Source organism: Microchirus variegatus, assembly GCF_963457635.1.
Source record: "Microchirus variegatus genome assembly, chromosome: 3".
NCBI lineage: Eukaryota > Metazoa > Chordata > Actinopteri > Pleuronectiformes > Soleidae > Microchirus > Microchirus variegatus.
In genome coordinates, this window is record NC_139804.1 from 14,497,421 (window position 1) to 14,508,459 (window position 11,039).

The following is an 11,039-nucleotide window of genomic DNA, read 5'->3' on the forward strand; positions in this document are numbered from 1 at the left end:
AATAATATAGAACAGCAGTAAGATAATAAAATGAGAAAAACTATTCCACAGTTTGACAGCCCTAAATCCTGACGAGAATGCCAGTGAGATAGTCACCATGTACATATGTAAGGCACATACCAGTTTGAGCAGTTTGACTAAAATACTCCATAATTCTTGTGAAAAATGTAAATATTCAGTTGAACATTTATTAACTCACCAGCATGAGAATAGTTTAAGAGCAGCAGGATGAAAAATTGACTCGTTGACATTAGCATCTTTACCACTTATGAAACTGACTGAATTAAATGCAGATCCATAGATCAGGATTCAGGAGGATCTGTGCCACACCAGCTCTATATATAGTGCCAGGAAGAGGTTTCACTGTGTGTGTGTGTGTGTGTGTGTGCGTGTGTGTGTGTGTGTGTGCGTGTGAGAGAGAGAGAGAGAGAGAGAGAGAGAGAGAGAGAGAGAGAGAGAGAGAGAGAGAGAAAGAGAGTGAAAGAGTCTATATGTCAAACTGCTCAGCAAAAAAAGAGCGTCAGCGTGGTGGTGGAATGAGATCTTTTCCTTCATAATGACTTTTTTGGAGTCGTTGTGTTACCAGATCTTTTTTCTTTTTGTGCTACATCAGTGCATTTACAGCAATAGCAATTCACGGCCTGTAACCACACACACACAATATATTGTTTGGTACATATTTAACTTATATGTTATATGCTTATATATTACATATTATTTTATTTGCAACTAGGGCCCTTGCCATGCACAACTCGGGGAGTGCAGCAGTTCCCCGACCCTCACCGTCTCCTCACTCAACGGTCATCTCGCTTTATTTTCATTCAGGGACATTTGTGCCAAATTCCATGAACTCGTGTGTGTCAAGTTTTGTGTAAATGTGACTTTCCAGTCCATCACAGGGTCACAGAGAGACAAAAAATCAATGTCAAGCTCACTTGTGTCTAATATTTGTTCAAAATGAAATGAGATTCTCCAACATGCCTCCACATTGCATGTGATTGGACAGAGAACTTTTGGGTTTTGGGCTTGAAGGGCAGGGCGTTATCCACTGCTCTGGTGCCCACATGAGTGTTGCAGCAACATTGCGTTTGGTTGTACTGAGAACAGGGAAAGTTCATAGAGAAAGGTAATCGAACTGTGGTGTCACTGAGCCACAATTGTTTTGAGAAATGCACTCGCTGCTTTGCAGATATTAAGGATGATTTGATAAATTAACCGAAGCCAGAGAAAAACTATGATAACTGTTCATGCAAATTTTTATACAGCTGATACCAAATACGCTTTTGTTCGGTCTCTATGTGCTGATAGAAATATGACTGTATAGGCAAATTCAAACATCTTACAAAAGCTATAGGGTCATGAATAGCATTCATAGAGACATGTTACACTACTTTATTCACAGACATATCTCATCAACAGACAAAATATACAGATCAGAGTTGGTTTAGTTGAACTAACATGTATTATATGCTTCAGTAGTATTGACTTTAGTCCACTCTCTGGACTAAGGCTTTAAACATTGGTTAACAAATTATCCTCAGTTCACTTTTTTTGCCTTATAGGTTAAATCATGCAAGAAAAATACATACAATGTTTTGATGATTGACTAATGCAGTGAGGAAAAGATTTTGAAGGGGGGAAAAAATCACAATTTAGGATCTAAAATAAATGGTCTTCACAAATGAAATGAATGTAGTCTAATGCCCAGTGCAACTCTACAATGTGTTGAGGCTTGGAAAGCATATGACAAAATTTAAAAATTGCAACGAAGCAACAGGCAAGAGACCTAAGATGCAAGGCAAGTAACTAGTTACAGGTTTACGTGAATGAGAAGCAGAGGGAAGAAAAGGAGAAAGGAAAGCAAGGCTGCATGCTGTTTGCACAACTAAAGTCCTGAAGCAAACCCCCAGGGTAAGAGAGCAAAAACAAAAGAACAGTTGCCTCCCACAACAACAGTTACCAACATAAAATCCCCTAAAGAGTAAGATAAGATGTCTTGAGGACTTTGCTACATGGAAAATCCTGTGATGAACCAACAGTTAAGTATTGCATCACACTTCAGTGTAAATATGACCCAAGGGAAATATAAAGATATCCAAAAACAGCTAGGGAAACTGGAAAAAAAACTCCTTTCTAAAGGATTCACAATTAAGTGCAACTAAGATGTGATCTGATCCACCGGAGTGTGCTACAGTGGCTGTGGTAGTGACTGGAGATGTGCCTGCCTCTGTGTGGGTGGGGACGACACTGATCACAGTCGTGTTTATGCTTCATCACAGATAACAGTCTCCACCACAAATGTGTTCTCAAAGTGACGGATGTGGCGGCAGTCCTTTGTCTCGCGCTTGTTGATGCCTTTGAGGGAAAAAGGAAGAGACGCAGAGAGAAGATCAATGAAGAGATAGTGTTAGTGTACAATAATGAAGCTTCACAGACCAGACCGCCTCCTATTAACTTTGTCTTTGCTTTAAATCCAACTTACGTCTGCGTGTCACTCGGCGGTTCAGCCGGTATGTGTCCTTGCCGTTGCACAGGCGGTAGATGAAGGGTCCCAGCTGACGCATGTTGTGCACTCTGCCGGTCACCACCATGTCTTCATGGATGATGTAGGTCTGAGGCAAGTATGTTCCTTTCTGTAACAGACAAAGACACGGTGGTGTCATAACAACAAGCTCTCCGTGATGATATTTTACAACACATTAAAGGTACAGTTGATAAAATGACCTAGACATGTCATCAGAGAAAGGAAATGGTAAATATAGGGATGCACCAATATCACTTTTTTTCTGACCCGGTACCATTACTTAAATTTTAGTACTTTTTTAGTGATTCTGAGTACTTTTATTCACCTCACTTTGACTTAGATACTATTGTTACCGTTTAAACATTTACAGTCTCCTCCAAAAGTATTGGAAGGGTGAAGAAAATTCCTTTATTTTTACTTATTTACTTATGTTAAATTCTTCTTCACGTTGATGGGTTTCATATAGTGACATTTTATCTGACATTTATGTTGATGGAAATTACACACTTTGAGAGTGAGCACTTTGTTGTGAAGCTCAACCTTTCAAATATTACATGTAGCCCAGTTGTAATAACCACATGCATGTATTTGTATTATCCGTAATTATCAGAAATAAAGTGAAGTGAACTGAGTGGACTGATTATAAATCTGAATTTTTGTATCCCCATGTTCATTTGTGTGGATCAGATTTCAAAGTGGAAGTTTGGTAATGGCTGTTTTAGAAGAATTCAGAATAAATTGTGCTGATAAAGACCCTTAAGTCTTCTAACGCTGCAGCTGTGTTACCTTGACATTGATAAGAAGCTCCCAAAGGTTACGTGGAGGCATCACGATGGTGGTGTTGAGCTCAATCACGTAGCACTTGTCCAGGGCAATGTCATGATAGGCAGTCAGTCCCTGGGAAAGAAAGCAGTAATGATTTCAGCCATTGTTAGCAGTGGATCCTGATGGTGCTGTCAGTCATACTGGTCTCTTCCTGCCTTGTTGGGTAAGTTTGTGTCACAAATGGAGCTTTTCCATTATAATGTTCTAAAACTTTTTTTAGTACCTCCTCTGACGAGGTTCCACGCGAGCTAAGATGATACTGAAATGTGACGTCGACAGACTGCCGGCCACTGATTGGTCAGACAGTGCAGTCACCTGAAGATTTTACGACGTCCAAACCTGACATTTGTAAAAACCAGCAAGAGCATTACAGTGAGCCTAAAATGGCTGCTCTCCGTAAAAATACACCGTGGCACGCCAACGAGGTCCAGACGTTCCTGATCCCAGCTGAAAAGTGTATAAAACAACGTCACAGCAGTTTCGCATAGCTGTGCTGTGACGACCCCACCCACAATGAGGAGGGACTATGAATGAATGGAAAACGGCGTGTCTGATACCAAACCAAGTAGAGTCGAGTAGTGCTTGAACTGTATAAGAGAAAAGCGCCGTAAAATTGTATTTAAATTAAGACTTTCAAACATTGAGGTGATTTAAACATACATAAACAAGACCTACAGTCAGTGTGCGAAATACCCACAATACTGTTTCACCACCCCAGGTGCCACCCTGCAGTATTGGCTATCTTCCTTGCCTTTTCCACAGCGCCATTTGGAAAGCAAATAATTAAAACATTAAAAACACACAATTAGAAATAAAATAATTGACATTTTGTCTGGTCATAAAGGATAAGAAAGCATGCAAAGTGTGTTATGTATGTAGATCATATATGTAAAACGGAAATTACAAAAATAATTTGGGAAAAAAAACATGCTTTCCAATTACACTGTAACATGTATAGACCCCCCTAAAATGTTGCATTTGAGGCTTTCAGGGGGTCTTGAATGTTAATCAGGGGGGTCTAACCCCCCCAGATCCCCCTGTATTTCGCACAGTGCCTACAGTACATATAGCCTTACAGAATGACTACTGCCCATGATCATATCATGTTCATTACATGGGATAATAAAAGCCCCCATTGTGAGGTATTTGTGTAAACATTTCTGTTCAAACTGCATAAACGAAAAGTTTTGCTCACTCTGTGGAAGTCATGGATTATGTCTGCAGGGTCATTGCCTCCAAAGTGAGGCACAGGCACAGTGATCTTCTCATAGTTGTCTGCCAAGTAGATGCCGACATTTTCCTCCAGCTCCTGACGCCCACGCAATGGAGCATACACAGGGTCTTCATAGAGAACCCTGCAGTGGAACAGGTTCTCCTCTGGGATCTGGATCACACACACACACACACACACAGAGAGAAAGTTCTTCAACATGCCAGTTTGAACAAACCTGTACTAGGAATATTGGTCTGATTCAGACATGAACTCCAGATAGTGCCTCTGACTCTTTGTGTCACTATTCAATTCAGAATTATTATTTTTTTCATTCAGAATTGAGAACAAAGAGCTGCTCATTTCAGGGTCTACTCTGCTGCTGATACAAAGTGTTTGTGAGATTGGGAAGCTTTTATATTTGGAAGACTTTAAGGATAACATTTACCACAAGGTCTTACATGGGGTATAAAGTAGTAGCGGTAGACATAAATGGAGGCGAGGACCAGACCAGCCATGAACACAACCAGACCGAACGTCAGGCAGAACAGGCCGTTGAGGAGAGGCTTCTTGGGACGCAGCGGCAGCACCAGCTCCTCCTCATCCTGGAAAACACACATGTATTAAAACTTCAAATAGGTGTACAAGAAGTTGATAAGGATGAATTTCCATCCATCCATCCATCTTCTAAAGCAGGGCTATCAAACTTAAATGTCCTACGGGGCCAGTCATTGTCTTGTCTGGTCAAGGGATAAACAACTACTTTTCAGTAGTGGGTGGGTAATATGAGCTTGAAATTATAAAACAATATTCCATTATGATTTGGATTTCACAGAATTTCAAAGTAAAAGTATTTTGATAGGACGTATACGTCACAATAAAAACATATATGATGAAAAATATATTTTAAAAAAATAGACAAATGAAGTCTAAAATTAAATAAATAATGTTGATGACTGTAATTAAAACACTATGAACACAGGTCATATATATCACTTAATGTTGATTGTAATACATTTAATAATGGAATAATAGCAACCAAATGTCTCATTATTAATATGATGAAAAAATATTGCTGACAAACATATTTCAGTCTATATTCCGTCACCGCACATGCTGTGTTTAAAGGGTAGAAGGTTATTATAACATATTATTAAGTGGTGGGACGCCAGTTTGACACCTCTGTTCTAAAGGTATAAAGCACAGGTGTCAAACTGCCGGACCGTGGGCCATATGCAGCCCCCCAATCGATTACATGCGGCCCCCACTTAATAATATGTTAAAATGAAAACATGGCCCACAACCTCACCATCTTTTAAACACATACACATAGTAAACAGGAAGTCGGCCTTTTTGAATTTTGGCGCCAATTTTGGCTATTTGCGAATCTATGTACGTTCCTACAAATCTATCTACGTTTCTACAAATCTACATAGGAAATCTACGTACGTTCCTACAAATCTATGTAGGAGCAATGTTAGCATTGTTGTCGAGAAAATATTTTGCGGATTCAAAACGGCATGAACATGGCAACCCTTGGCATATTTCGACCATTCGCCACAATACAGTAATTGCCCTATAACTTCGGCATAGATCGAGTTCCACCGAATTTCCCCCGAAACTTGGCGGGAAGACTATGGCCTCAACTCAACAGGAAGTCGGCCTTTTTGAATTTTGGCGATTTGCACCCTTCGTAAATGAGCAAGACACATCGAAAAGTTGTCGAAAGTTGTTTTTTTTCCCCCTACTTTTTGTTCTCTAGGCCGGCCGCCTATTGACCTACTAGCTGTTCATGGGCCCCAGGTCATTTGACTTTGACGCCCCCTGGTATAGTTAAAAAATAGAGGTAGATTATGAACAGAAGTATTCATCTGTTTCCCTTTAAAAAATGATCACAATAATGTGATGAATCTGATTTACTTTGGTCTCTTACTCTATTATCACATGCCAAGCTTCAATCCCACATTCAGTGTCCTCCTCCTCCTCCTCACTGTGAAGAGCAAGTTTCAAGTTTCAAGAATTGGCAACAGTGAGGACAGCGGAAGGACCGACAGTGCGCCTGGAAATAATGAAAACTCGACTGAGACAGTGAGTAATTCTCCCTGACGCCCCCAGTCTCGCAGCTCATCTGCTGGAGCCACGTGCCAATACAAGCTGTGTTGGCGGGTGGCACTACACATGGAGAGTGGAAGAGAATCACTCAATGTGTTTCTGCCATTTACAACAATAATGACTAGAGACTCGGCTCAGAGCTCTCTCTACCTGAACTGCAGAGTGCTTGTGGTTAGGTCTGTGTAAAAAAAAAAGGGTGTTTCTGTGAAGGACCAACGAGTTAAATAGCAATAGGCCTTTTTTACAGCTGACATTTTCATATTATTGTAGAATACGCTTGGGAGTTCCTCATTCTTAAGAGGCAGTAATTCATTACATCATTTAGAACAGAGCTATTCCTCCTGTGGGAAGTGAAATGAAAAAGACCAGATTAGCAGATTGACTCTGATGGGAGTAAGTCTGAGCGTAAACTCCACAGAAATGTGACGATCTTGAGTAAACATGCAAAGAATGAAATCCACAGCCCTTCTTTGTTTGAGCAGAATGACATGTTTTAGCTCAGTGTTCTGTGGAAACAGACACTTTAGGCACAAGGCGTTCAACACTTCTGTGAGACAGTTCTTTGTGTTCTCCTCACTGAGGCTTTCATGCCAGCTGAGAGCGTGACACGAGGCCTGTCTGTTCACAGAGTTTGGATGAACAGATCTCCAAGTCTCCAGACCTGTACTTTTGCAACAGTTACTTTACCACACACATGATTGATATCCTAATCCTATCCGTGATGCTGTTAGAATTTGGGACCGATCTTGCCACTTCAGTACCAACCAATTTACATTGGCACAGCCGAGTAAATGATTCACGTTAAAGCTTCACTATGCAGAATATTAACACTGACTAACCGGCTTCAGAGTCATTAGATTGGAGGTTGTCTCAGAATCACACAAATCGCTTTACAGACTTACTTTACGTTCATCGTGGAAGAGCCGGTGAAAAAGAAGCCGGTGAGAAAATCGTTGTTGTCGTTGTTGTGATTTGTAAAGCAGTTATTCTCGGTGTAACCGAATCATTAAACTCAATCGATCAAAAAGATTAGTTCACAGAATCGTTCAGTACTTCCTGCATGACCGGAGCACAGACTCGCAGAATGGCGGCTTTCGGCAGTGCTGTCGTTATATACATCAGACTCCTCTGTTAAATACATTTGCTCAATGTTGGAGATTAACTCGCGTTTTCAGGATTTTTTTTAAATGTCTTTTTAACTGATCTACGCTTTGATTCTTGCGTCAGACATCGCGCTCATGACTTCCAGTGACGACACTCATTGACCAATCATTGCCGGCAGTCTGACGACGTCACGCATAGTATTGGTTCAGCTCACTTGGAACCTTGCCAGAGCATGACTAAAGAAAGTACCAAGTACTATCGCTAAGAGAAAACCCCCAAACAATTTGAAAAAAGTCGAGCCGTGCCGAAACTGTGTCGTGGAAAAGAGAAGAAAAGTTGTGGGTCTCAAATCCAAATGACCTATAGTTCACAGTGTCAATATCTAGAATAACTCTGTTCTAAATAATATAATGAATTACTGGCTCTGTAGAGAAGAACATGTTTTATCAGGAACTCCTAAGCATTTTGTACAATAAAGTTCTTTGGAGAAGCCCCTTTTTGTACATAGACCTAACCACAAACACTGTGCAGTACAGGTAGAATGAGCACTCAGCTGCATCTCTGAACGTAAAGTCTCCAACTCAAATGACCTACAGGCCACTGAGCGTCCAGTCATGGTCATGACATGGCTGTTCAAGAGGAAAAAAGTCAAACCGTTTGGAAATAAACAACTGTTCAGTAGGGTTAGGGGATAAGAGCTTAAAATGAGATTACAATATTTCATTGCAATCATATCATGATATCTGTAATATTTCACACAATTTCACAATAAAAGTGGTTGTTTGTGGTAGAAGCCAAACAAAACAATGCCTCGCCTTACAGAAATGTTGATTTGATTTATATTGTGGTATATATTGATATTGAATTCTATGTTCATTTTTAAGTACAGTATATCGTGATATGGTTTTTTAGATGGGATTGTTGAGGTTAGTGTAAGATCAAATTTGACTTTACTATTTAATAATTTTTTGGACTTCATGATTCAAATACGAACCATAGCCAACCCTGGCTGATGCTGCACACCATGGTGCAACAGCATCTTCATGCAGACAGAGGTTTGGGACATAGATCAGGACACAGTGTGATGATGAAGTTGAGGACTCGCACACCTCAACAACACATCTGCCATTTTGTAAGCCTTGCTATCCCTACATTTCCCTCTGCTTTTATTTATTTATTTAAATACAGCTGTTCATCACTGTCACTTTGCTTTCCTTCCTGTCCAGATGAACTGCTGTTTACATGTCGGCACAGCAAATGCGTGTGTGTGTGTGTGCGTGCGTGCATGTGTGTGTGTGTGAACTCGCGCTACCAGTGCGCCGTTGCAGTGGCGCAGCGACACAGTAGTGACATGTTTTTGTTCCAGCAGAGATGATGATGATGATGATGATGTCACACATGTCCTGCATGGCTGTGCAGGTGCACACACTGATGCTGCTGCTGATGCTGCTGCTGCTGTAGCGTTATTGCAGAACAACAACAGCGGAGAAGACAAACAACAATAAGAGTAAACAGGGATTTGACTCACCAGTGGATGTGGGATGAGAATTTCAGTCTTGTCGCCATCATTCTCCTTTTCAACTTTCTGTCCCGCGACAGCCTGAAAACTGATCTTCACCATGGCTGTGTGTGTGTGTGGATGTGTGTGTGTGTGTGGGTGTAGAGAGAGAGTGTGTGTGCGCGTGTGTTCACTCCGCACAGTGATCACCTCTGTGACACAGGTCGTCCTCTTCTCCTCCTCTCACAGATCTGCCTCTCTCTCTCTCTCTCTCTCTGTGTGTGTGTGTTTTTGTCAATATCCACCGGAAGTGGACTGCTTTTCTTCCCCTCTGTCTCACCTTAAAGGGCCAGTAAGGAGGCGACGTCCATTCAGAAGCACTGTATTAACCAGCTCTCATTTCATTTACTCTCTCCAAATATTCAAACATCCATTCATGGCTATTCTATGTCTAACATGTAAACATATATAACACACATAAACATAATAAATAAGACAGAATTTTGAGATGAAAGGTGAAATTCTTGAGATTAAAGCCAAGATATGTTTGAAAAGAAAACCCAGAACGATGTATGATCTCATAATACTCGTGACTGAATTCTGAGTTTAATCTTTAAATTCTCTCTTATAATAATAATAATAATAATGTACTTCTTGCAAATTCACAGAGATTTAAAGCTGCTTATTAAATATTGTATCCAAACAAATCTTCAAGACACTCAACACATGACAATACAGTGCAAATGCAATACAACTTTGAAATGTATTAGACACTTTAACACAGCAAATATGTCACTATAAGTCTGTGGGTTCACATACTCTGTGACTGGGATTTACAATATCCTACAATTAAGTTTTACAACTGAAGTCTGTAGATTTTGTCTGAGCATTGCCTGCTCAGATGGATCATCGGTTGACCATAAAGTGGATGTGTAGGTTAGGCATTGGTCCTGGCATTTGTCCTTTGATGTGCTCCCTAGAGGAGACTGGAGGTTGAATGGCTAACCAAGGGCATAGGATGATGTAGGAGGAGCAGGTAACCTTTGGTTGGTTGTGGTTGTGCTCAGGAGAAGTTAAGAGCTTTTTGGGAATTTGGCCGAAGCTCTCCCAGGTGATCTGCAGCGCCTGGAATTGACACTTGATTTGTTACAGAATAAAGATCTCTTTGTTTGGTGAAAAGTCTTGTGTCACGGAGCCTCATTCTACATCATCATCTCATCACCTGGTGTTCTGAAGAAGAAGGAAGCCTGACTAAAACGACAACTTAAATATGACTAAAGGCAAACAGTGATCAAACAAATATACACAATCTGTAACATCTGCCTCACGGCAGCAGTTCAATCCAATTATGAGCAGAATGTGATGAGTCCTGCAAAATGTTTTGGGCTTTTCTAACTCTGCAGGAACTGAAGTTCTTCTTGATTTTCTGGAGAAAATGCACAGATTTGCTGTCATCATTGATTTTGTGTTTTGGGTCACAATAAAGGGCCACACAGTTGTGTAGTGGTTAGCACTCTTGCCTTTGCAGCAAGAAGACCAGGGTTTGCAATCCGGGTCACAAGGGTCTTTCTGCATGGAGTTTGCATGTTCTCCGTGTGTGTGCGTGGGTTTACTCTGGGTTCTCTGGCTTCCTCCCACAGAACAAAAACATGCAATATAGTGATTAGGTAAATTGGACACTTCTATTGTGAATGTGAGAGTGAATGGTTGTTTGTCTATGTGTGTGGCCCAGGGTGTAACCCGCCTATCAGCCCTATGTCAGCTGA

At 40.8% G+C, this 11,039-nt stretch overlaps 1 protein-coding gene across 1 annotated transcript; it reads right to left on the reverse strand.

The window, feature by feature from the left end:
- Positions 1-1,486: 1,486 nt before the first annotated feature.
- On the reverse strand, positions 1,487-9,501 carry LOC310924775 (integral membrane protein 2C-like). Its single transcript, XM_083886608.1, has 6 exons — positions 9,304-9,501; positions 5,021-5,164; positions 4,545-4,733; positions 3,311-3,421; positions 2,483-2,633; positions 1,487-2,355 (listed from the first exon to the last, which is right to left on the reverse strand). The coding sequence occupies exons 1-6, from the start codon at positions 9,394-9,396 to the stop codon at positions 2,264-2,266; spliced, it is 780 nt and encodes a 259-aa protein (XP_083742734.1). The 5' UTR covers positions 9,397-9,501; the 3' UTR covers positions 1,487-2,263.
- Positions 9,502-11,039: the final 1,538 nt, after the last annotated feature.